At 40.5% G+C, this 27,838-nt stretch overlaps 1 protein-coding gene across 1 annotated transcript; it reads right to left on the reverse strand.

Annotated features, from left to right (window-relative positions):
* Nucleotides 1-2,685: 2,685 nt before the first annotated feature.
* LOC142456820 (guanylate-binding protein 1-like) lies at nt 2,686-27,210 on the reverse strand. Its single transcript, XM_075558108.1, has 11 exons — nt 27,027-27,210; nt 21,525-21,734; nt 18,885-19,012; nt 16,535-16,644; nt 16,119-16,315; nt 15,270-15,512; nt 14,155-14,435; nt 12,956-13,168; nt 9,048-9,150; nt 8,316-8,509; nt 2,686-4,464 (listed from the first exon to the last, which is right to left on the reverse strand). Exons 2-11 carry the CDS (start codon nt 21,712-21,714, stop codon nt 4,327-4,329), a joined length of 1,797 nt encoding a protein of 598 aa, XP_075414223.1. The 5' UTR covers nt 21,715-21,734; nt 27,027-27,210; the 3' UTR covers nt 2,686-4,326.
* Between the last annotated feature and the right edge of the window lie 628 nt (nt 27,211-27,838).

A 27,838-nucleotide genomic window follows, 5' to 3' on the forward strand; every position in this document is an offset into this window, starting at 1 on the left:
TTTGCTTACTTGATTTACCATATACTTAAACAATTCTTACACTTTATATCTATGCTTACTTTTCAGGGAATACAACTTTAATTGGCTTAGTTTATTACTGTTCATTTGGACATGTGTGATAGGTTTTAGTGAGGGATCTCAGTGATTGCTAAAATGGAGGGAGGTGGTGTCCTTCCTCTTTTGAATACACAAATGGAAAAGAGAATTAAACTCATCAACTGAAGGTTGGTTCCTATGAGATGAAGGCCAGGCATGCCTCCATCCTCCAATCATCTTTGCCAATTCTGACACCAATTGTCCTTCCCATAACATCCTCTGCTGGGTGCAAAAATACAACAATTCGTTACAATGGCCACTCAGACCTCATAGACCACACTCATGATTGCAAAGTTATTGGGGGAAGTTAGCAGATTACAATTCAGGTTCATAAATGTTCAGAACACATTTATTTGATCAGGACAGCCTCTTCCTAAGCCATGCCTGTCAGCAGGTCTGTGTCTGATCCTTGACCTTCCACATGGTCTCTCTGCCTATGCCTGGCTTAGGTAAGAACTCTTTTAGGTCTGCCAATAAATGCCCAAGAACGCATCACTCTACCACAAGCCTCAGCCAGATGGTGCTCTGGTCTAACTCCAAGGGACAACAAATCTAGCTCCTCAAGAAGACATCGGAGGCACCCCACTCTTTAAGCAATCCTCCTGTCCAGGGCACTTTGCTTTACTTGCTCTCTGGGCCAAGTAGTTCACAGCTCTGTCTCATGCTCTGGTTCTTGGTTCTGCTGCTGCTGTCCAGCCTCAATATTTTGCATTTTTCTTTTGAGTCACAGCTCTGTGTCCCTAGATCAAAGAGGTTCAGTGTGCAGGGGCTTCAAGGTTAAAAGATGCACTCCATTTCTGGCTCTTCTTTCTTTTTATTAATAATTTTATGGGGGGGCTCTTAAAAATTGTATGACAACCATCAATCAATTGTTTTAAGCACACTTGTATGTATGTTGCCATCAATATTTCCCAAACAGTGACTTTTCTTTCTGGATGGTGATGAAATTTCCTGGTCCTTGTTTCTGAAATGGCTGCCATCACAATCACTTTAACCCTGCAAACAATCACTTACACCTGAATTACATAGTCCTGTGAGCATCCCCTCCTCTGATTCCCTTCTTTTATGCAGGCCCATCGGGAAACAAGGAAATGCACCCAATCTACATGGTCTCACCCAGTTAGTTGGTGGAAGGTGCAAAGACGATGGCTAGGAGCGCTGTATCAAATAACTTAGTGTACCCCATTTATGTATTCCCTTTTTATTCCCAGCGAAGGAAAATACCGTCACTTATAAAGGGATGATACATGACAGAGAGAAATCACAGGGGTCAGGCAATATAGGCCCTAACCTGTGGGAGTGTCAACAGACTGTGAGCGTGAAATCCTTGAATTACCCCTTTAATGTCATTAAATTATCCAATGATCCATCTCTGACCTACTGTCACAGAAAACCAGGGAGTGAGAAAGGGTCAAAGAAACTTTATATTGAATATATTTATTGGAGACACAGCAGGATTTAGGACCACTGGTGAGAACAATATGCCTCCCCTCAGAGAAAAGCCTTATTTTATTTCTGGAGCTATTACAGAAAAAGCACTGAAAAAATAAGTGAGATGGGGTGGCACCTGACTTCCTTGAACTTCACAAAGGAAAAGAGAAAGTCAAACTCCACATTGGCATCATCTGAGGCAGATTTCTATGAGGCTGAGGTCCGACATGGTTTCAGCCTCCAAACTTCTTAACAATTCTGGCGCCATGTGTCTCTCTCCCAGTGCTGCTTTTCAGCTGGGTTCAAGAATTCATCAACATGATCACACAGAACGTAGACAATGCTCACAATACAGATCCATATTAAAGAATTCGCTGCCTGCAAGCACAAAACCAAAAGCTAGATGATTTCACATTGTGTCCAGACTCTGATGCTACCAAGCTAGGAATGAATGCCTTAGCTTTGCTGGTCTAGTTTTCTACCTTTTAAATTGCTAATAAAGAAACTACTATTTGTTTTTGAAATCAGAGTTCTTCTTTTCTACTGTGAGGTTTCTTTGACTTTTCAGTGAGCAGTGTGTAATGCACGACACCATCAGGGTTTCTTTGGCCATTCATGGTATGTTTTGTTTATTCCCTTATGGCAGTAGAGTTTGGAATTGAAAGATAAAACCTGTCTCCCTAAATTCGCCATCTAGTATGTGTGGTGCCTCCTGGCTTCCAATGGGCGCAGGAGCGGGAAGGAATGCTGCGGAGAAGCACACGTGCTCAATGAGGAAGGGGCTCTACTCTGGCTGTCTCACGGGGCGGGGTTTCAGAGTAATAAAACGCTTCAAAATAATCAGAACAGGCAAATTTATGAATGTGGGCTTAATGCTATTAACTGCTTCCTTACATTTTTCTCTCTGTATAGCATCGTGAGACACTGAGTAATTTTTACAAGATGTTATCATATTCGAGGGGGTTTCATGAACTAAATGGAAAACTTTCATGATCTTTCAATGCTATTTTCCAAGAACATTTGAAACTCTCGATCATACAATCCAACCTATGTGTTTTGTATTTTTAATTACTGTAAGCAATATAAAGCAAGTATGTAGAGATTTATCCAATGTTCCTATGAAGCAGAGGTCTGTAAACAATGGTGGCCCTTTTGGGGATCATTTGGTTTTAGAAATAAAGTTTTATTAGGACATAGCTGTGCCTATTAATTTTTGTATTGTCTTGCTAATTTTGCACTGTTGTGGCAGAACTGAGTAGTTGAGAAAGACACTATGGAGCCTATATAGCCTTAAATATCTACTAGGTGGCTCTTTACAGAAAAGTACTGACCACTTATATAAAGACTAAATTCTTATTTGGGGGGGGGGGTGGTGAAAAACAGAAAAAAAATTAGGAATAAAATGTCAAATGAAATATATTTCATTATAGCTTTAAAAAAAAACATCTGAATAGCATCAACTACTTATTCAAGATTTTTGATAATTGGGAAACAGGTTATATGTTTGGATAATAATAAGTACACTATTAAATTAGAAAATGGCACCAAAACAATCTATATTTTCTTTAGGGAATATCAAGTAGGCTTTCAAATATTCATGCTCAGAATTGGGAAAATAGTAGCCTAATATTTAAGATTAAAAGCAATCAATCATTAAAGTATCTCAGTTTTCTATCACATGTTCCATTTAAAGTTGATGTTTGCATATTACACTTTGGTCAAATCTCGTTGCCATACAGTCAGTGCTGACTCATAGTGATCCCTTGGTTGGGTTTTGAGACTGTACTGTTTACAGGAGTAGAAAGCCCTATCTTTTCCCCTCAGAGCAGCTGGTGGTTTTGAACTACTAACCATGTGGATCGCAGCCCAATGCATAACCACTATAGCATCAGGTGCCTTACACATTGATACAAATGCATACTATCCGGTTGTCATCATCTCATTGAGTTTAGTCCAGTGTAAGTTCAAAGTTCCTGATGTCACGTTAAAATGATAATTTGGGTGAATTAAAGAAGAGAAGATGTTTCTTTCTGTAGTATATTTGCTAAGAACTAAATTCCTACCCATGGTGATACTTGCTCTCATTTTCCGATGGAGATTATTACATAGTCAAGGTTTCCCTATTATGTTGATTTAGCTTGGAAGTCATCAGTGATTATCGACCATTAACAGATTATAATCTTAACCCAGAGGGGAACGGCACCTTGTGTTTACCAAAAAGCTAGAGTGGTTTCTCCTGTCATTGGTATCCATCGTAAACTTGGACACACTATGTCCGGAACCCTAAATTGTCTCCTTAAGGCTTTGCTCATTATTCAGTTGACTACTGGTGGCCATTTGAAAGAATGATTCCCCCTAAAGTTGATCAAGTATTGGTCTGTTAATCAAATGGTTGGTGGTTTGAACCCACCATCCTCTCTGGGGCAGAAAGATGGGACAATGTGCTTCTGTTAAGATTTACAGCCTCAGAGACCCTATGGTGCAGTATGAGGCTCTCTAGTCAAGATGTACAGTCTTGGAAACTCACAGGGGCAGTTCTATTCTAGGGTCTCCATGCATTGGAGTCAATTCGATGGCAGTGAGTTTGGTTTGGTTGACCACACAATTTATAATCTCTTTAGAACAATAAACATGAATACAACCATTGTATTGCCTGTCTTTGCAAATTTGGGGTGTTACAAAAATACAAGACTGAATTATTATCAGATATAATAATATCTGTTTTTCTGTAAGCTACCTTACGAAACTCTAAGTTTTGTAGTGGGTACGAGGGATGAAAGAATTCTGCTCTTTAGGTTTTTAACTTATGGTGCATCTTTTTCGTGGAGGTAGTATTCTGTTTTGTGGAGGTAGCATTCTGTTTCGTAGAGCTGTTATTTCAGTTTCCAGTCGTTTGCTCTCATTTTGGAATCCTTCCTTGAGGAGTTGGGCTTGTTCCTAAGGAGAGATGAATGGAAGTTTAACAAAGTGCAGCATTATGTAAGATCTCTACCTTCTCTTCAGTTTCCACATTCATGGGTGTTTTCAGTATTTGACTTTTAACATTTTCTCCAGCCCCAACTTTCATTATATTTTCTCTTGTGAAGTCTCTCCTAGCAATTCTTTAGTTAAAGAAGAATCTGCAGCTCATGCCTCCTGAGGAATTGTTGAACCTATAATACCAGTCTCGGCCTTTCTTCCTGTTAATTGTATACATCTTTGTGAACAACCTTATCCATACGTTTGTTTCAAATGTTATCTATGAATTATAGACCCTTTTATATACCCACACAGACATACACACACGTAGCACATAAATAAACAGCAGTCTCAAAATCTGATGATATGTCAGAATCTTAGATCAGGGAATTTTATCCACACCCCTCTCGCCTACATGAGATTAGGGTCATATTGGATTTATGCAAGGAAATTTAGATTCAATACTGACTTAAAGCACGACATAGAAAGCCTTGTTGGAGGGGCAGGTGGTCACACAGGTAAGCTCAAATGGGGTTAGAGCAATGGTTCTCAACCTTCCTCATGCCACGAACCTTTCATACAGTTCCTCATGTTGTGGTGACACCCCCACACCCAACCACAAAATTATTTTCATTGCTACTTCAAAACTGTAATTTTGCTACTGTTATGAATCAGGCGACCCCTGTGAAAGGGTCATTTGACCCCCAAAGGAGTCACGACCCACAGGTTGAGAACCGCTGGGTTAAAGGGTTAAGGTGTCCTTTTTCTCCTAAAGTTTCTTTTAGAACTAAAACCAAAGTTGGTATGGTATTTGAAATAATGTCAAAACAGTGCAGATTCTAATAAGGGATGAAAATAGACCAGATACCTTACTAAATTGTGTGACACATTGGAAGTTATTTAATATTGCTGAACCTCTGTTTTTTGTTTCCTAATGACCAGAGATATAATCTTTCAATGCAACATGTTCAAAATATGTGAGATGAAATCTTGCCATCCTCACTTCTTTTTTTTGGGGGGGTGGGGTGTGTTTGAATTAATTAATTTATTATTATTATTAATCATTTTATTGGGGGCTCTTATAGCATTCCATCCATCAATTGTATCAAGCATATTTGAACATATGTTGCCATCAACATTTTCTAGACATTAACTTTCTATTGGATATCACCTCCTTATTTTCATCCCTCCTCCCCACCATCCTCACTTCTAATGAGTATCCTGGCTGTACTTATTTCTAGACAGATTAGTGTATTTTTCTGGAAGTCCATGGTACTTTCAATATTCTTCATCCACACCCTAATTCAAATGCATAGATTCTGCTTCCGTTTCGTTGCGCATACAGGGTGAATGAACATACCTTGACTTGGGTTAGTCCTCAAAGCGACATTATTGTTTTCCACACTTCAAGGAGGTCTTATGCAGCAGATTTAAACAATGCATTGCATCATTTGATCTCTTGTTTGTTGTTTCTATGAGCATTGTTTGTGGACCCAAGGAACATCAGGGTCTTAAAATTATCAATGGTGCTGACAACGAGTGTTGTGGCCGAGTCCCGGCAAGCAGGAAGGCAAAGGGCAGGCAAGAGGGATGTTCCCAGATTCCCCGCTTATAAAAATGCCACACTCACAAGGAGGCATCATCAGGCTGTGACCTAACTGGCAGGCTGGGTTTTACCACTACACTGTCATAAAAGTCCAAGTTCACATAAAATCATCTAATTACCACAGGAAGGGTTGTGGAACTCTATGCTATAGTTTGCTTCTCTTTCTAGGGCAAAACCTTTGAACCATGGCTCTGTTGCTCTGAGGAAGGACAATGGTGTGCTTCTCTCTGAAGGACATCCCAGCTTTAGAGTGCTCAGCAGAGAACCAATTGAACAGAAGCCCAGGTTTTCACATCTAGTCTTTCACTATGTATAACCCCTAGCCCATTAACCAGGACAAGGAAGAGCAGGGTCTTAGAATGATCAGTGGTGCTGTGTCCACAGTAGAGACACTAGCCTATGAGTGGGAGGTCTGAGGAAAAACTGAGCATTCATTTCTCAGCTGTCCTTGCCTGGAATTTAGCCTCAGGAGCCCTGGTGGCAGTCTGGGATAAACTCTAGAATGCTAACCAAAAGACTTGCAGTTCAAACCCAGCAGCTGTTCCTCTGGAGAAGGATGGAGCCATCTGCTCCTGTACAGATTTCAGTCTTAAATGAGTTAGAATTGTCTTAATGGTAATCCTTTTTTTGAGAGAGAGAGAGAGAAGGGGAAGTACTTAGAAACAGTGTGTGAAATGCTTACATTCTGCTACGCCCTGAGATTCAGCTTTCTGACTGGGATCTTAGTGGAAGGCACACCCTTTTCTTGACTTCAGCAGACTAGAGCAGAGTTTCCATTTCACTGAGTTCAAATAGGACATACTCACTGTTCTTACTAATTTTTAGTAGATTTTCTTGAGTAAATGTTCTTAATTACATAACTTTAGCTCCATTTCCAGATATTTCAGAGAGTTATTTTAAGAATATGTGTTACCAGTTTCCCAGAGGAGTGGGCCTTTGAGCGATTCACTGAGACAGGAAGAAGTCAAATTAGGAAGGAAACTGGCTTTAGGATGGACTATGTATATCTTCAGCGTGGTGCTTGAAGGGTCTTTGGCCTAATAACAATTTTCTTAGGTTAGGTTCCTATAAGAAAAGCCCAAGGTGGGAATTATTGTGCAGTTAATATACTGAGAACACCATCTTAGGAAAACTCTTTATAGAAACAGGGACATTAGGGGTCACATGTTCCCAGGTATCTCTCAAAGGAGGTGATGTGACCATATGGTAGCCAACTCTCACAGCTGCTGGTGGTGGATGCTCTTTGTATGAGTGAGGTTCAAAAGCGGCTGCTATGTGAATATCAATGTCCTTATGACAAGGTTGCTGCTAGGTGCCATCAAGTCAGTTCTTACTGATCTTGACCCTATGCACCAAAGAGAGGCCCATTGCCCTGTCCTGCGCCACACTTATGATCATGGCGAGGCTTAAGCGCATGGTTGCAGCCGCTATGTCAGTCTATCTCCTTGATGGTTTTCTTCTTTTTCACCGCCCAGCTGCTTTACCAAGTGTGATGTCTTTTTCCAAGAACTAGTTTTTCCTGATAAAATGGCCAAAATATGTGAGATTAAATCTTGCCATCTTTGCTTCCATTCAACATTCTGGCTGTACTTATTCCAAGATAGAACTGTTAAGTTTTTCTTGCAGTCCACGGTATTTCCATCTTCCTTATTTATAAAATAATTCAAATGCGTCGATTCTTCTTTGATCTTCCTTATTCACTGTCCAACTTTCATGTGCGTGTGAGGCATTTGAAAATACCATGGTTTGGGCCAGCCACACCTAGTTTTGAAATGGCTTCTTTACTCATCAACACAACGGTCTTGCGCAACAGGTTTGCCTACACAATGCACAGTTCACTTTATCGACTGCTTGATTGATTGTGGATCCAAGTAAAACGCGATCCTTGACCACATCATTCTTTTTTTCCTTTATCATGACTCCTGTTGGTCCAGTTGTGAGCGTTTCTGTGTCCTTTACATTGAGTTAAAATCCATACTGAAAGCTGCAGTCCTTGATGTTTATCAGCAAGATAATAGCTACCATTTATTAAGGGTTATACAGATAAAGAACTGGATGTGATATAATGGCAAATAACATAGTCAATAATCAGACATAAGTAGGGTTGAAAAACATAAGTGAGCATACAAGTTCCTTCTGCATTTTGTATTCTCACTCTACACTGTGTTTATGATCAGGGAAAACAGAGAGAAAATAGAAGCACAAAGATGGTGTAATAAATTACCTGAAGCTTAATAGCTAGAATCCTGTCTTGCTCTTCTTGCCACTGGGCCCTGTCCCTCTCCATCTTCTCAGTCAGCTGTTTTACATGCTCCTGATAGCTCTTTTCCTTCTGTTCCATAATCTGCTGATTCTTTATTTGCATTTCCTCCAGCATTTTTGCAGAAGCCCGTGCAGCTTCAGTTTTCACACGTTCCACTGAGGAGAAAAGAAAGGGGTGAAAAAATAAGATTACACGGTTGCCTCCTTTTTCTTTCATATGCAATTTTAATTTTTACTTCATAAATGAAATTTCCTACAGTGATTTTTCTTTTGGGTAGCTGGGCTACAGTAGAAGTATATAATACAATTAGGAAAGTTTCAGAAGCTAATACATGTTGTTGTTCTTGGTCAAGTTTAATGACCCCAGATTTTGTCTGTCTGTCTGTCTGTCTCTCTCTCTAGCTAATTATTTTTATTGTACTTTGGGTGAAAGCTTAAAGAGGAAATCAATTTTTCATTAGACAATTTGCACATGTTTTGTTCATGCTATTGATCGCAATCTTTATAGAGTAAAGCACTTATTCCACTTCCTCTGTTTCTGGCAGTCCTTTTTTCCTACCCCTCCCTGCCATCTGACCTTCATCTCTGGATAAATGCGGCCTTTTGATCTGGAATAGGTCATTGTTTCCAGTCAAATTACTTAAATCTTCCAGAGATTTTTGAAAGCTCTCTGGGTTTATGACTTGCTCCTCACCCTCAATCTCCTTTTCCTTTTCTGTAAGTGTCTGATCTGTCTGTAGAATTGAATCCATCATAGCCTCCTTAGACATCAAGTATTTCTGCAGAGTCTCTTCAGCCTTAGGAAGAAGAGAATATAGAGTTAGTGGTAGGATACACACATATATAGGATATGTAGGATATAGAACGTATGTGTAGGATATATATATATAAAGGATATATGTGATATGTAGGGTATGTATAGGATGTGTAGGGTATATATACATGATAGGTAGGATACACACACACACACACACACACACACATAGTTGTTTGTCGCTCACTTTTTTCTCTAAGAACTATTCCTTTTTAGCTCTAGTGAGCTTGGCTCAGGTAATGCTTCCCTCTCAGGGGTGCTCCCGGCTGGCCATTTATATCCCTCTACTACACAAGGTCATTGATAGCAGATTGAAATGAACTAGGAAAAAGTATCTCAGGCCTTTGTAGATTGAGGGCTCTAAGTTTGTAACCATCCTTGCTAGCCATCTGGGATGAGTTTGCTACGAAATAAAGTCATTATGTAGTAAACATATTGTAAGAATGTGAATAAAAAAGAAAGAATGAAAGAATGTTTGGTAGGCAACCGATTCAGAAGGAGATGATAACATTCTTTATAGTCTTGGACCCAGTTTTCCTGGAACTATGAAAGCCAATTTTTTGGTTTTTTTTTTTTTTGGCTTTACAAAGAGAACTTTATTCTGTCTTCCTTGAGGTATAGGACAAAGAAATGTAGACGTGGCTGTTTAAAAAAATAAGGTTCTCAACAGGTTGGCTGTAGAAAGTACTGGTCTCTTTTCAACATCTGAGGTGCCTGCATTCCTCAGAGATCTCCGTGTCTGGGCATTCATGTTTTACTGAGTCAAGAATGTTTCCAAGGCAGGAATCTTGGCTTCAAAGGAAATGATTGTCTCCTAGGAGCCTGGTGGCGTAGTGGTTATGCATTGGGTGAAATCTGCATGGCGGGCAGTTTGAAACCAGCAGCAGCTCCACACGAGAAAGACTGGGCTTTCTACTCCCTTAAACAGTTTCAGAAACCCACGGGGCGGGGGGGAGGGCGGGGGGGTTGCTAAGAGCAATTGCAGTGAATTTGGGTTCCTTGTTTGCTGATGGGAGTCAGCATCCTCTCTGCCTGCTGACTTTGCTCTCCTTTGATGTCTTGTAGAGGAGAGACAGGAAGCAAGCAGGGGTGAAAGCCAGTTTTAAGTTCAGAAAGTTCAATTAGCCTGTGTGAAGTTTAAATCAGTAGATTATTATTTTTCTTAAGCAATCATCTTTGGTTTTGTGTCCCTTGTGGTGTAGAAGCACCACCAATAGCAGCTACAATAGAAGAAAGGCGTTCCTGTTGTGGGATGGTTAAGCTCTCCAATGCTAATTGAAATCTTAGTGGCTTAACCCCACCTAGTAGCTGTGGCAGAAAGCCATGGTGATGTCCTGTCATACATTATATAATTAAGAAATTTTTATGTGGTTTTCTACTCTATTGGATGGGATTGCTATTGAGTCGAGGGTAAATGACAGCATAACAGATGGTTACAAAAAACAAGGTGATTAGCTGGCTCCAATCTCAACTACATGGACACCCCACCCCCCACTCCCTGCAGAAGAATGCACTTCAGAGGACAGCACTGAAACCACATCTCAGGGAGAGGGGCGTGTCTGATCAGAGCACACGGGAGCAAAGAGGGAAGGAGAGAGAGTGGAACACATTCTGGACTACCAAGTCCTGAGAACAATATTCCTGCTCAGAGCAGCCAATGCACAGAGAAGACCATAGGGCTGGTCCCACCAGGAGACATGATGCTCCTCACTGATCCATGGCACTACGGGGGACAACACTGGAGACAGTGTGGGAATTGTGGCCAATTTGACCCCATCACACTGGGGCAAAACACTAAGGGCATGCAACAGAGCAGCAAGGGGATCAAAGCAATGAAGCCCCTGGGGAATACCAAAAATAGACTGTGAGGCTAGGGTGTGGCACCCCATCAGACAACAGTAAAACACTTCTAAAGGTCAACAAACAGACTTGGAACTATCAGCAGTGGTTCTCAACCATCCAGTTTCTCATGCTGTGGTGACCCCCCCCAACCATAAAATTATTTTTGTTGGTACTTCATAATTGTAATTTGGCTACTGTTATGAATTGGGCAACCCCTGTGAAAGGGTCATTCGACCCCCAAAGCGGTCGCAATCCACAGGTTGAGAACTGCTGATTTATACTTTCTTTTTGTTGTTATTTCTTGTTTTGTTTTCTTTCGATGTCGTGTTTTTGTGCTTATTATTGTCTCTGCATGTTTATCTAGATAAGATAGGTGGGATAAACAATCCAGAGGAGAAAACAATGGGACGGACAGTACCAGGGGGACACAGGAAGGGGGGGGGAGAGAAGGGGGCTGTCAACAAGCTCATGGACAAGGCAACAGCAAGTGATCTAAAATAGATGGTGAGGAGAGTGTAGGATGCCTGCTGGGGCTCGATCAAGGGCGATGTAGCTGAGAGGAGTTACTGAAACCTGAATGAAGGCTGAACATGATAATGGAACAAGAGGAAAGTAAAAAGAAATAGAGGAAAGAATTAGGAGGCAAAGAACATGTACAGAGGTCTAAATACAGGCATGTACATATGTAAATATATTTATATATAATGATAGGGAAATAGATCTATATACATATATTTATATGCTAAGTATTAAGGTATCAGATAGACATCACGCCTTGACTCAAGTACTCCCTCAACACAAGACCACTTTGTTCTATTAACCTGGCATTCTGCGATGCTCACTTTCCCGACATGATCACTGAAGACAAAGCGGGTGCATAAGCAAATGTGGTGAAGAAAGCTTATGGTGCCTGGCTATCAAAAGATAGCTGGCTGGGGTCTTAAAAGCTTGAAGATAAACGTATAGCTGAGAAGCAGCAAAGCCCACAAGGAAAAAGTACAACAGCCTGCGTGATTATGAGATGTTGATGGAATCAGGTATCAGGCATCAAAGACCCAGAACAAAAAAGCATATCAATATGAATGAGGGGATTGCAGAGTGGAGACCCAAAGCCCATCTGTGGACAATTGGACATCCCCTCACAGAGGGCCACAAGAAAGAGACGAGCCAGTCAGGGTGCCGATGAAACATACAACTTTCTTCTAATTCTTTAATGCTTCCCGTCCACCCCAAATCATGACTCCAATTCTACCTTAAAAATCTGGCTAGATCAGAGCATGTACACAGGTTGAGATAAGAGCTCACACAGAGGAAAGCCAGGACAGACAAACGCGTCAGGACCAATAATGAGAATAGCGATACCAGGAGGGTAAGGGGAAGATAGAAAGAGAAAGGGGGAACTGATCACAATGATCTACATATAACCCTCTTACAGGGGGATGGACAACAAAAAAACTGGGTGATGGGAGACAGTGGTTGGTGTAACACATGAAAAAGAATAATAATTTTTCGATCCCTGGCATCTCCACCAAAAAAAAAAAAAAGAATAATAATTTATAAATTATTAAGGATTCATGAGGGAGGGAGGTGGGGGAGAGGGAAAATGAGCTGATACCAAAGGCCCAATTAGAAAGAAAATGTTTTGAAAATGATGATGGCAACATATGTACAAATGTGCTTGATACAATGGATTGCTATATGGATTGTGATAAGAGCTGTATGAGCCCCCAATAAAATGATTTTTAAAATGGTGATTAATTTGATTATTCAATTTGCAACTCAAGTGCGAGTTGAATATCTTCTTTTTAATGAGGATACTGTGCGTGTTTATTGAAGGAAGGAACATAAACTATGTAGACCATAAGGCATTTTTGTGGGTAATTACTCTTGATCACATTCATATTTGAAAAAACTGACTTTGCTACAGAAATGACCAAGTTAGTTACCTGTATTCCTTTCCTGGGTTGCTCCAAGTACTTTTTCTTCAGCTCTTGTGTCTTCTGAAGGAGGAGCCGATATCCCCCTGGTTTAGAATAAACGCCCTGCTTCACGTCTTCTTCTAGGCAGCTGAAGATGTCCTGAAGCAAAGCTGAGCAACGATCCGAAGATGCTTGCAGATTCTGTTTACAAAAGTCATCTCTCTTTTTCTCTAGCTGTTCCTTTAATGCGGAAACAGGGATTGAGGGGAAGAGCAGGGGAAGAGGTTAGAATTTCAGAAACTGTTTCTCCACAATGTCGATTACCTGTACACACGGTATATAGGCACTGTATGGGATATTGACTCTACTGGAATCCCTTTCTATTGGAGGTGATGGTCAAAGTGGAGAGTGCTAGTTTATGCTATAATTTAGCAATGAATTTCTCCTTTCCAAATTGTGCCAAAGATCTCCCCTGAACAAATGTAAAATTCAATCCCGCTCATAACAAATAAGACTACAATTATTTTGCTTTTACCTCTAATATCAAATCTGTCTGATATCAGTGAGCATATGTCTTGATTAGAAGTTCTGGTTAAATTTAAATATGTTCAATTAAACTAAGGGGAAGATTAAGACATGTATGCCTCACTTAATGACTGTTTTGTTAGCCAACATGTCCCATTTATGACAGTAGAAAAAAATTTGCTACCCAATCCTTGTGCTCATTAATGACATAGGGCTGGGAGCAGTAGAAGGTGATGTGCAAGGTGAGAGCAATGCTAGCAATGATGGTGAAGGTCATGTGTTAACTCTCCTGGAGCCAGAGTCTCAGTGGTTTGCAGTAGTGAAATGATGCAAATTTACAGTTAAGTAATAATGCTGTCATCTTCAATTTTGCATAATATTATTTTTTATATCAAGCTCCTGTTTGCAATCTAATCACGTCAATCAGTAAGGAGTAGGTGTAGTTCATTCCTGGTGCTTTGAGTCCATAATAATATAATTTGTCCTCCATTTACATGTTGGGCTCCAAAATGTTTTGAGCAAATTCCATTATCCCTTAATCCCATTTCCCCCCACAAAGAGTTTGAAGGCCCTTGTAGTTAAAAAGATGTGCTTGTTAATATTCTAAAGTCGAGTAAGACTGGCCCCTTAAAATGAACATCCATTTCATTTTTAAGTATTTCGTCATCTAAAACTCATTTTGTGTAAGCGAGAGAAATTACCGCTAGTGTCTTTTGAAATAAGTGGTCTTTGTCTTTGAATGAACTCTTGATGAAGAGTTGAATGGCTTCTTTCTCAACAGCTCTGTGCAGGTCCAGCAGCTCCTGGAGGGTCTCTGTGGGCAGCTGCACCTTCTGGCCCATCTGCTCGTCATAGTGGGCAATGGCCGTTTGCACTGCAGCCGAATTCTCTATCTGGGCCAAGGCCAGGACTGCGTTCTCCATACAGGGCAGATCCCCACTGCTGATGGCGTTGACATAGGTCAGCACTAGGTTCTCCAGACCTACAAATTAAAAACAAACGGCGATATTCACTGTAGGTGGTGCAATCCTGAACATGTCTGTTAGCAGCGCTATAACACACTACCTACAGCACCAGCATTACCTGCAAATTTGTTAGAAATATAGACTTTCAGGAACCCCCAGACCTAGGGATCAGAACCTGGCCTTCGACCAAATCCCTTGGTTATATGTGGACAGCAACAACAGGAGCTCTGGTGCCATATGGATTACTCCTCGGGCAGCTCCTGAAACGTCAGCAGATCAAAACTACCAGCCACTGTGCAGTAATAAGCCGCGTCATTCTACCCTCACAACGATTGACAGTCTCAGACACTCACAGGGGCAGTTCCACCCTGTTCTATGGGGTGGTCATGAGTCATAATCTACTAGAAGGCAGTGAGTTTGGTTTGGGTTATGAGTTCTATATAGGACAGGTGTATATTTATTTAATGTTTATATCCACTTTACTATCAAATACCATCAGGACAAAAGCTCTGCTATGTATGTCTATATTATCTGTCCTGACATATGATCAGTGTTTGCAGTTTACCACCTACTGTGTTGAACAGCACAGGTTTTGCTGACTTCATCAGTATCAAGCTACAGAATGTCTTGCTCTGGCTTCTCTATCTTTTCCTCTCCGAGACGTATGACTAGCAAGACCTAGTAGAACCTACTGGCATCACATGGAAGTTAAGACAATAGCAATGCACTTCACATTCCTGTAAGCTGAAATTCTTACTCTTCACTCACTACCCTTGAGTCTATTTTGACTTGGTGGGCATTATTTCTTCCAAATTTATGCTTCATAATTATTAGAATGACAGAGCACTCACGAGGTCCATTGACTTTGAGGTCTCCTGAGAGAGTCTTGACCTTAGAATGGTTGAAGATGAAGGAACAGAAGACTGCAACTTGCTGCACAAATTCAGGATCCAAGCAATCCTCGTGCAGTGTCTCCAGCTGGCCAAGCTTCTTCCGATGAACGGGTCGATCGAAAATAAAGCATTTCTTCTTGGGGAAGAACTTCCGGATACAGAGTCTGGGCAGGTTATAATTTTTATCTTTTTGAAAATTACCTGAAAAAAGATTTACAAAGTTTTTTGTAATTCAATTGGTTAATTTTTCCCAAGGACCAACACATAAATACGTTTTTTACTTTGTAGCCCAATGGTCTCTTTCAAACATCTCCACTCTGTTTTTTGTAGCATGTAAACACCCATAGGCAATGTATATAAGAAGTGCTCATGACTGTGTTAAAATAATATTTTTTATTTACAAAGACAGTTGGCTGACTGGAATTGGTGTGTATGTGCTACAGTTTTCCAGCCCCTGAACTACTATGTCATTCACACTTTACTGTAATCAGTTGCCTTCTCAAATGATCTCTTCTTCTTCATTTTATTTGGCTAACTACAATGTCACAAACCCTAACTACCGAGAGAAACTCAATCTAATCATAGCACAGGACAAGGTGAAAGAAAGAAAACATTTTTTTTCTCTGAACAGAGGATTTGTTTAACTAATTACTTATCAAGTGGTGTAATTAAAATTTGTATTTTAATTCAGATATTGAACAAGCATTAATTTTTAGGTATAACCAGTTTGAGATGTTAACACCCACTCAAAAATAACAATTTATAGTGTAGTTGACTCTCCATTCTCTACTCCTGAGTCTCTCTTACCTGGGCTTAACTTCAGGGAATTCTCCAAGTATTGGTCTGCTGTGATGGGTTGACCATTTACTTCCAAATCCAGGGAGAAATCTCTCAGAGTCCACACAAAGTCTGGAAAGAAGCTCATAAAGTCAGCTGAATCCTCAATCTGACTTACATCTGGAGAAGAATTTGCCCTGATTCGTTCTGTCAGCTCTGTCACATAGCTGAATAACTTAATTAAGGAACAGTCACACAAATGCTAGGGCACTTCATCCTATATTCATTTTATATATTCCAAATCTTTGATACGATCTTAACCCATGTCAATATAGCTGTAGGTATTCGAGCTCTTTCCTCAGCACTTGATTCAAAATCACATAGCTTGTTTATTAACCCCAGGGTCCCCTCTGGCTCTGGGGCCATCCTTGAGCACAAAAGGATACTGCAGTTGGTCCATGGCCTGCTGGTTGATGGTTCCCATGCTGTTGTACACAAAGGTGCTGCTCAGGAGGACCGCCAGGGCAAAGATCCAGGCATCATTCTGGTTGTCGCCCTGCACATCAAACACAGGCCAGAAATATGAAGGTCTTCAAAAAGTGTGTGGAGAAAGCGGGTGAAGAGATATTGGATTTGTTCCCATGAACTTTTGGAATCCATCTCACACGCTCTGTTTTCATAGCATGTTCTTGATTAGCACTGGGAACGTGTGCCCGTTTAATGGGAATGGTGTGAGACTAGGGACCCCCAACCACGGTCACTGCTGTTGATCGGATTCTGACTCCCAGTGACCCTGTGGGTTTCCTAGTCTGCACATCTTTGTGAGCACAAAGAGCCTCCCCATCTCCCTCACAGAGGTGAGTGAGCTCAAACTATTGGTCTTTCAGTGAGCAGTTCAAACTATACCTACCATACCACCAAGACTTTGTAAAGGGAAGTCATAATTACACATAAATGATTCTTAGTTGGTTGTGGGCTTTTTTTCAATTTGTCCTTTGTATTTGAGGTTTTCGCTGATTCATGGGTTATCACTAACCAAGCTCTCTTACGAGCATTTTCAGATAATTGCAAAATAAATACTCAAAAATTATCGCACATTCTTGAATAAAATTTAGCTTTTTAAAAAAATTTAAGTCCTAAATAACATTTAATTTTGCTATCTCTTTATCGCAGTGAAATTTTCTTTTACAAAGGGGCTTCAAAAATTCCTTGAAATATAATAGAAATTTTCCATGAATTTTTTGAAGCCCCTTTGAATAAGAGTAAACCTATGTCTATTTATTTTATTGAATACTTATTTTGCACCTGACATTTTGCACTGCTTATTTTTATTAAATATTCAAAACACCACATGAGGTAGGTCACATATTTATTATATCCATGTTGCAAATCAAAAAGCTGAGATTCAAAGAAGTCAAATAATTTGCTAAGGCAACTGTGTTAATGACAGAGTTAAAGTCCAACACAATGGCATGTCATATGGGTTAATCCTCAAATAATAATAAATTGAAAGGAAAAAACCCAAGCAGGAACAGGTTTAGGACTCACAATAAATCTCAGGACTACCTTAAGAACAATTCGTTTTTTACATCTTGGACTGCTCAATAATCGCCTCCAGGAAGGGAACGCAGAGGAGACGGTGCTACAGCAAAGTGTAGTGAATAAATTGGATGGTGCCCGGCTGTCAAATAAAATAGTGTCTGGGGTCTTATAGGCTTGTCTCTGAACAAGAAGCCATAAAAGTGAGATATCAACTAAGTCCACATGGAAGAAGCACACCATCATCAGTCACTGAAGGACTGTAAATCATGTAATCCGAAGTTGAAAGGAGGGGTGAGTATCAGAGCCCAAAGTCTGAGAATCTGGTTTGCAGAAGGCTATTGATGAGGTGGAAACCCAAGATTCATAGGAAACAAGCCGTTGGTGAACTCCCTCCATCCACAACTGAGGGATGGGAGGAAAGTGGTCACTAAATGGAGTGCATTGGAGAGTTGGGTACAGAAGGTCAAAGGCATAAATCTTACTTGAACAGTTAAAACTTGTCAGAAGATTCCCCTTATGACGCATGCTGGAACTAATCTGGCTTCCAAAATTCAATGTGTTTTGAGGTTTTATTGTTTAGCTTGGTTTTTGATTGTGCATATTAAGGAGAACCTCAGAAGTGTTATGTTATTGGGGTCACCTTCTTGAAGTTGTGATATATGTTTTTTCATTTTGGGGTGTATGAAAACTAGGATCAATGACCCTATAGAGTCAGCAAGTGGAATAAAGGTTTTGATTGGAGTGGGGCACAGAGGTGGGGGCAGGGGGGAGGGGTGATAACATGAAGGGGTCCAAATAGAAAAAGAATGTTTGAAAACTGAATGTGGTAGCGAATGTACAATTCTGCTGGATGCGATTGAACTATGGAATGATTTAATATATATTAATCCAAATCAATAACCCCCCCAAATTTGAAGCTTAATAACACAAATTTTTAAGTACATTTCTAGGTAGGATAAGATTTAGGGCATTAATTTTATTTCTATTTGTTTTATATAAATGAGTTAACTAGCTTATCTCAGAACCTATGGTTAATGAATAGAATATTATCTCCTGATTATCATGCTCTTCTGGTAGAATTCTGGCTTATGATCTGCCCCACCCCCTATCTTTGGTTGCTAAACCTGGCTTCATAACATGTAAACAGAAACAGAAAGAAACACTGTGGTTAAGTGGAAACGGAAAACCTACATAGTGTAGAAGATATTAGGAAATGAGAATCTTAATATGAAGTTGAAAACTCTTTTTCCTTACCTTCTCTACATCTCCCAGCCCCTCGGTGTCAAGGAGAACTAAGGTTTGGTTTAGCTTCAAGGGGTGAGGCACGCACCACATCCAGATTCCCTTGGTGTGAGACTGCACCGTGGAGCCCAGAGAGAAGCCTGCCGTGAGATATTAAGGGAAGAGCGTTAACAACAAATTTTGGAACTTGCCTTAAGAAGTTAAGCACCCAAAGTTACAACAGTCAACAGAAACAACAAACCCGTATTCTTAATTACAACCAGAGAATTTGGAAAATCAGAATATCCAATACTTTTTTTGAGAGTTTGTTGAACTGTGCTGACTTGCACGATTCGGTGATGCTGGAAGCTCTCCCACAGGTACTTCAAATACCAGCAGGGACATCCGGGTGGATAGGTTCACCAGACTAGGAAGAAGGAAAGGCTGTCCACTTCTGAAAAATTAGCCGCTGCACATCTTCTGAATAGCAGCATAACACTGTCTGATCTAGTGCCAGAAGAGGAGCCTCGAAAGTTGGAAGGCAGACAGTATGTGACTGTGGAAGAGTTGGCCCCGCCAAGGACATGGAGAAAAGCTTTGGGGACCTTCATTTGCTGATATGGCATAATTCAAAGGAGATGAAACAGCCACAGGCATCCATTAATAATCAGAGCATAGAATGTACAAATTATGAATCTGGGAAAATTAGAAGTTGCTTAAAAGGGAAATGGAATGCTTACAAATCAATATCTTAGGCATTACTGAGTGGAAATGAACTGGGATGGTATGTAAAGGGATATTAAATATGCCATTGTGGTGCAATAGAATGACTTTACATGACTTTTCTGTCTATAGTTGTAACTCCAAACAAGTGATTGGGTGGGAACCTCACAATAATGTGTCGAGTGTCCTACTAAGGGTCAGTATTCTAAATTAGTCAGTTTTGCATGCCTCTGGGTATATCTGATCCATCCCATAAGCAGGACAGGTAATACCATCACCAGCAGGAAAGAGTTTTACAAGGAAGGATGCCCTGGATCCCTGCGTAGAGAAGCAGCAAGGGCTTCCCATCCTATGAAATGAACAAAGCTGAATGACTTTGGGCAGGGGACTGGTTCGCAGAATGGGCTGGCCTTTTGGGCATTTATCAGCACTAAAAGATCTTTGTAACACTTGCAGAGGTGAAGGGGTCAGGTAAAGGAGAGGCTGAGGACCACATAGACATGAGCCTGCTACCACGAAGGAGGAAAGACATGGCAGATTAAAGAACTGTGTCCTAACATTCCTGATCCTGTCTTGTAACCTATTACCTGCTCAAATAAAGCCCATGGTTGTCAGTATTGTCTGCGAGTCTCTGATGGCTACTTCAGCAGAGAAATAGAGTGCCATGAGAGAGACGGTTGGTGTGAGAAGAGGCTGAGAAGAGTTGGAGGGTGGAGGCCTGTCTGGCCTCTGGGGCAGTTGTGGAGTTGGGTTCTCCTTCTCCCTTCTGTGCCGGAAGGAGATCAGTCGTGACTAACTCCCCCCCCGCCCCCCCAGCCATGGACTACTAGAAGAATGACTAAATCTCTTTTAGAAGATATAACACCCAGAATGCTCTTTACAAATGAGAACAGCAAGACTCTGTCGCACGCACTTTAGAAATGGCACCAGGAGGAACCAGTCCCTGGAGAAGGACATCATATTTGGTAAAGGGTCAGTGAAGAGGAAGGCTTTCTTTTTCTTTCTCCCCCCTTCATTTTATTTGTTTATTATTCAAAAAGCTTCATTTACATTTATGTAGCCTTCACCACTTTCACAATGATTTTCTGCTCCTCAGTAAGGAAAGCACGCTTGAGCCTGTCTCAAGCACATTTAACCCCCCCTAGGCCCTGCTGACATGTTTTTGGTTTAGGTCTCAGAGCACAGACTCCTAGAAGTCAGCCAGACCCGAGCACATGCCACACGCAGGGCGTTGCCACCCTTCTTCATATAAAAGTAAACAATTCTATGACCAGGGCTTGGGGACAGCCTACTTTTGTTCGAGGTTGCATTGTAGGACAATGTAGGCTGGTAGGTCAGTTGCTGAACAATTTTGAGTGCCTTTGCACAGCATCCCCGGATGAGCAAAGAGGAGTTTCTATGAGATGGCTTGACACAGTACCTGCAGCAATGGGCTCAAACATCGACATCATTGTGAAGGTGGCATAGAACTGGGTAATGTTACTATCATAAGATGGCCATGAGTCAGAATTGACTCGATGGTAATAACAGCACAGCTGTTTATTTTATTTAAAGGTCAGTGGAAACTTGTTGCTACTACATGGAACATATTAATACATGTTTTATTGTGCTAACTAGATGATTTCATTTGTATAAAAGTAAAGAAACATTTAAAGTTCATGTCAAAATGTTAATATTTGTTTTCTACTTCTCTACTTGGTTCCAGAATCCATTGCAATGGCCACACAGAACTTATCCTGGGTTTAAAGCAAAATGAGACAAGAACATCATGAAGCCAAATATTTCATCTCTACGGAATAGTATGAGTATAATAGTCTTAATTGTGACCAGGAAGTTAGTTTTTAATATTCATCTCATCTCAGCACTTTCACTTCTCATGTCACCGTATTTGACGTTGAGCAGTATGCGTGAACAGAAGACACGCTGTAGAGCTGTACTGGGGCCACTCACCCTTTTTCTTCCCAGCCAGCTTGTTCATCAGGTAGGATTTTCCTGTACGGTAGAGGCCCACGATAGCCACCACCACCAGAGGCTGCTTAATGGCAGACAGGATCTTCAAAGCTTCCTGGTTAACCATTAGGTTTTTATTAATGTTCTCAATGAGGCACACTGGGTTTGGCATGTGAATCTCTGAGGCCATCTTCAGGAATGTTACCTTATCTGCAAGGAAAGAGGTGCGACAAATAGAAAGTTCTAGTCTCTAATTAGATCAAGATTTTACAGCATATTGGATTTGCAAGGTGGAGTCATAAAGTTTCCTAGAAAGGGAAAAACTTTTGTTCATAGCAGCAAGAGATATGTACCATTTTACAAAATCATCTAAGTATTACAAAAGTAGTCTATTGATAAAAATAATGGTAAGATGATAATTTGTCAATATTCAATAACTCTCTTGATCAAAATTTTCCATCTAGTATTTTGTTGATAATTTTCCCTTTTGATATTCATTTAATAATTCCACAAAATTTACTAGACACTAAATGGAAAATAGTATACACTGCAGGGATATATACATACTGACTATATGTAAGAAAATCAAGATTTATCCATTAATTCTTTTTTTTGTTTTCTCATTAAATATCCATTAATTCTTAATTGAACAAAGGCTTATTTTTTATTGAGATTCTGTTTATACTAACTGATAAATTTTTGTTTTTTATTACAGTGAACTAGTAATGTGATTATGAGAAAACAAAAAACTCACAAACAATACCTATGTTTACATGTAATATACTTAGTGTGGTTGTGGTAGTGACATAATCTCATGTCAGCTTGACGGTATTAAGAGTGAAGAGGTGGAAGCTAGCCTGTCAATTAGGCTACAGCCTGATGATCCTTCCTTGTGGTCATGGCCTTCTCAAGAGGATTCTGAGAATTTCCTCTCATTCTACCTGGTGATTGGACTAGCATGCTGCAGCTTGAGCTAGTTCTTGGCCTCAACCATGTGCTGCACTATCTGTGGGCTGAGCCAACTCATGGATTGTGTTGCCTTGCTGTGCATCACTAGAGCTCCTTTGAGATCTGCTTTGCCATGCTGATGGTGGACCATGTCACCGTGTATACATCAATAAACATTGAGATGCCAGGGGGCCCTGCTTCACTATGTTCCCTCGCTACTGAGTGTTGCTGCCCCACCATGCTGTCTGCTGCCTGTTGGCTGACTCTGTTTGTTTTGCCTGAGGGGAGACTCCTCTGTCTGCTTCCTTGACCTTGGACTGGCAGCCTGAGTGAATTGAAGAACCTTCAGAATATTAACTATTCCATGAAAGTGAGTTGAACTGAGCCCTCTCTACTGCTGTGTAGATTAATATTCTTTCTTGCTATATAAACCTATCTATCTATCTATCTATCTATCTATCTATCTATCTATCTATCTATCTACCTATCTGTAATCATAAGTGTCCTGGTTTTGTTTTGCTAGAGAGAAAAGTACGTAAAGAAGGACTCTGGAGATTATCAGAGATCCCCTTGAGTATCAGCTGAGTGTTGATCAGTTCATAGGAAGAAACAGTCAAAATTGGTGAAATAAATGATTAGTGAACTTGGCATTTCAAAATGAAGTGCAAAGAGAAGAGACTCTACAGAAACAGTTTTTTATTTTGTATAGAATAATTTTCAATAGTCCAATATTTATGCATTGGGTTGCTGACCACAAGGTTAGTAGCTCGAACCCACTAGGTGCCCTGCTTACGAAAGATGAGGCTTTCTGTTCCCATAAACATTTATAGCCTCAGATACTCATTAGGTGCAGTTCTACTCTGTCCTATAGAGTTGCTGTAAGTCAGAATTGACTTGATGACTGTGAGTTAATATTTAGGTAATGGATATGCCAAAGGACAGAAAGACTTTTTCACAAAATAATGGATAAAATATTCTGGATTAATGAAAACTCACAAAGTTATGAAGATCAACAAATCTTAAATTAAAAATTCTTGAATGAATTAAATAAAGTGCTTGTGTTAGGCCCAGTTGACTGAGAAGCAAATCCAGTGACACTCATCTATGTATAAAAAAGAACTTTGACATATCAAGAAGTCATCCCAGTCCAGTTCAACTTCAGTCGTCCGTAAGTCTGACGCTAGTCCTTGGTCCCTCTTCAGACTCTTTCAGCCAAATACTGGTCAAACAGAATGATGAACTAGAAGCAGAAAGATCACAGACTGGCGGGTGCATGCCAATGGAAATATGGCATAGCTTGTGGGATTTCAATTATGAAATAAAATATATATACTTGTTGAAACATTTCCATTGGAATTCCTTCAAATCCTGCAGACTTGTTTTTGGCTAATGCGTTCAGTGCAGCTTGAGCATCTTCCTTCAGTTCTTGCTCATATGCTATGTCTTGAAGTGCTTGAAATAATTCACAATAGAAAATTTTTAAAAAGATAATAAAATTTTCCACAAATGCTTTTTTTTTCCTTTTTGGTGATTGTGATGAATTATTTTGAGTAGGGTTTGGTTCAGTCTTTTAAAGGCAAAAGCAAATTTACATCATATTTGTATGTGTTATCCATACATTGGTAAGTCAGGCATTTGCAACCAAGGGACTTACTATATACCCTTTGCTGTGTTTCAGGCTTTAATCATTTTAACATACTCTGGGTACCTGAGACACATAATCAACACAGGCAATGGTGTTTCTTTTTTTTATGGTTTTTGACCAAAATTATAAGGCAGTTCTCTTGAGGAATGATATCTATTCAATAAATGAATGCAGAGTAATTAAATTTATACATACAAAAGGATGGTAAGCTTGGTGAATTGAAATTGCTTAAATATGGCTCTTTTATCCACGTCTTTGTAACTTCCACTAAGTGACTGGGTGAGATCATGAAAATAGGGTATGTGAAACATTAATAGAGGGAACTGGTTAATCTTGTCATTCCTCTGGGTATAAGAGAGCCATCTCAGAAGCAGGAACAATAAACTCATGATCATGAAGCAAGAAGAGGCACTGGCAGAGCACATACTGCCGAGGTACCAGAGGAAGACTTAGGTAGAGACCATGAGGCATCACAGAGGAGCAGTGTTGAGAACAGGCCCTGAGAGATTGGCTTCTCAGCTCACAGAACAAGGCAGAGGCCAATGAATCACATGACTGGGAGACTGAGAGACTGAAAGGCCAAAGTCCAGAGAAAGATATGGCTGCTGGCTGAGAAGGGGCGTTGCTACAGACCAAAGACTGTATCCTTAATGTTTTCTGTTGCTGACTTGCGGTAACTTGTTAATTTCCCCCAACAAACCCCCATTATTATGAGTTTGTCTTTGAGTTCTGTGTAGCCCAGTGGTCCTCAACCTGTGGGTCACGACCCCTTTGGGGGTCGAATGACCCTTTCACAAGGGTCACCCGATTTGCAACAGTAGCAACATTACAGTTATGAAGTAGCAACGAAAATAATTTTATGGTTCAGGGTCACCACAACTTGAGGAACTGTATGAAAGGGTTGCAGCATTAGGAAGATTGAGAACCACTGGTGTACCCATTGCAACAAATTACCAAACCCAACAGAGCAGAGTGTCATGGAAAGAATGGCTGGTGTCCAAATAGGGTAAAGAAAGATGGGGCTTGGAAATACGTCTGACCTCTGCCTGTGGAATTCAGCCTTGGGCTGGTATTGGGTTCTCCTCTTCCCTTCTGAAGGCATAAGAGGTCAGATGTGACCTCCACCTCATGTCCATAATCTCAAAATAGCAATGGCTGTGAGGATGGTTCACACTGGACCGTGTTTCATTCGACTGTCCAGAGGGTCTCTGTAAGGTGGCACCTGCTGGACAGCACTGAACCACGACTAGTCTACGCAAAAACAAGAGAGCTTCAACACGTACTTTGAACCATACTGAAAATAGAACTCAAAATTTATCATACACTTAGATTTAAAACCTAAAACAATGAAAATTTTCTAAGAAAACATTTGTGATCTTGGGCTAAGCAAAGATTTCTTAGATGTGAAGCTGAAAACAGGATCCAACATTATGGATTGAATTGAATCCTTCAAAAGATATGGTCAGCTTTCAGCTGTGATCTTATTTGGAAGCAGGTTTTGCTTTGAGGATGCTATCAGTTACGTGTATAAGATCATACTAGAGGGAACTGGGGCCTAGTCTTTTCTGAGTGGTAGAACAGAGACAGACAGACAGACACAGGGAAGGCAACAAAGGCACATACATACAGGGAAGGCAGACACCATGTGAAAGTTCATCTAAAATCCAGGAACACCTAGAAATGCCCTGGGCTACCAGAAGCTGTAAGAGACACAAGGCTCGGCTTCCGTGTTGATTTGACCTTCTGGTCTCCAGAACTGTGAGAAGACAATGTTTCTTTCTGTAAGCTACCCAGTTTGTGGTATTTTGATAAGGCAGCATTAAGAAAGTAATGCTCCCATAAAAAACCCAAATGATAATTTCTTCATCTTCAAAATGTAGAACTTCTGACCTTCAAAAGACAGTCATATGTTTTTTTCAAAGTAATTTTATCCAATATATATAAAGAACTCTCATAAATGTGTGTATATACACCAATTAATAAAGCAAAGTTTTAAATAGCTATATGTCCAATGAAGATACAAGGATTGAAAATAAATATTAGTTAAATAAGGAGATGCAAATACTCTTCTAAATGGTCTATTTTCTTTTGGAGGCAGAGTAAGGGAGATGAAGGAGAGCACATCGCACAAATAGATGATGGCCGAAGGCCATGGCTGCCAAGAACTTCAGGGCAGGGTATTTAGACAACCAAGACAAAGATACTGCCTTTTAACCCCAAAAAGACCCAAACCAAGACCACTGTCACGGAGTGATTTCCACTCACAGCGACCGCTCAGTCACGCACTAAGTAGATTCCTTAAAGGGGCAGCCTTTCAATAAAGTAGTGGATAGAAGTGTTTAAGGAATGGACAGGTAAAAAAAAAACTGTACTCTTTCTCAAGACACACATCTGCTTTCAAAGAAACTACAGGCATATGATTAAAAGTGTGCTGTTTTCATGAATCTTCCTCAGCTTTTCATATCAAGTTCAGCTTTCTCTTTCTTTAACAGTGAGCTTACATTTGATTTTTTTTCTTGAAAATAATGCCCTTTACATTCTTAGATGTTATCAGAATACTAAGGAGCAAGTTTCAACAGAGACAGCAGTCATTTAATTGTGTCTCTAGCCAGCACAGGCAGTGCCAAGACAAGGAAAGACAATCCTGAGCATTTCACACTTGAGCTCCCGCAACTGCTGGGCCAGATTCAGCACAGAGCACAGCAGGGAGTCAGTCCTCAGGGACACCAGCTGGGGAGGCCAGGGCACCAGAACTACTGTCACATTAGTTAGAGCAGCTCTTGTTGGTGCTGGTCCCTAGGAAATTCTTCCCACCCGGTCCCACTGCTATCGTAGGCTCTGTCCTGGACCAGAGATCCTGCAGAGCTGGAACAAACCCTGCTTGGTGAGAAAATAGTAAACGCTCTTACCTTCTTTTCCCCTTGAGGTTAGGTGGAGTGGTTTTGTGAGTTCTTGTCTCCCACGCAATCTTGGGGCTTTAATTTCACTCCTCTAACATCGAGGGATGTTGTGCGCGTTCTAATGAGACCGTCACTGCCACAGAACCAGACTGGAGTGAAACGGAAAGCACTGAGTGCAAGTCAGGCAGTGTCTCAACAAGCAGACAAGGAATTACAGGAAGCAGTGCTTGGGGGAGGGCACATGTTTTTCACAGCATTTTCTTGTAAACTGGAAGTTATCTCAGAGACATTTATTGGGGCCGGGGAGGGGGGGAAGAGTGCCTATTGTATCACTAGAATATCATGGAATATACTACAGATTTGAACATCAGATTGGGGAAGATTAAAAGAAAGAAATCAAAGTCTCCAAGACTTAACGTCTTTCTCCCTTGAAGTGGCTGGCGGGTTCAGTCCACGGACCTTGTGGTCAGCAGATCAGTGCATATGCCACCAGGCCTCCTCATAAAGAACCTTTATTAAACAAAATTGCAAAACTTGGAAGCTATGGTTCTGGACATCCTCCACACAGGTCTGTACACTTCTGATGGAGATGTTGACATCTTGCTACCCCTTCCCTAAGAATTCTGGACCCTCTGATTAATATCACATTAAACAGAGAGTTTTAAATATTCTCTCAATATAAGAACACTTTGTTCTATTAAACTGGCACTCCGTGATGCTCACCTTCCCAACACGATCGCTGAAACAAAGCCGGTACATAAGCAAATGTGGTGAAGAAAGCTGATAGTGTCTAGGTATCAAAAGATATAGCATCTGGGATC

The sequence above is a fragment of the Tenrec ecaudatus genome, chromosome 1 (assembly GCF_050624435.1).
Source record: "Tenrec ecaudatus isolate mTenEca1 chromosome 1, mTenEca1.hap1, whole genome shotgun sequence".
Lineage (NCBI taxonomy): Eukaryota > Metazoa > Chordata > Mammalia > Afrosoricida > Tenrecidae > Tenrec > Tenrec ecaudatus.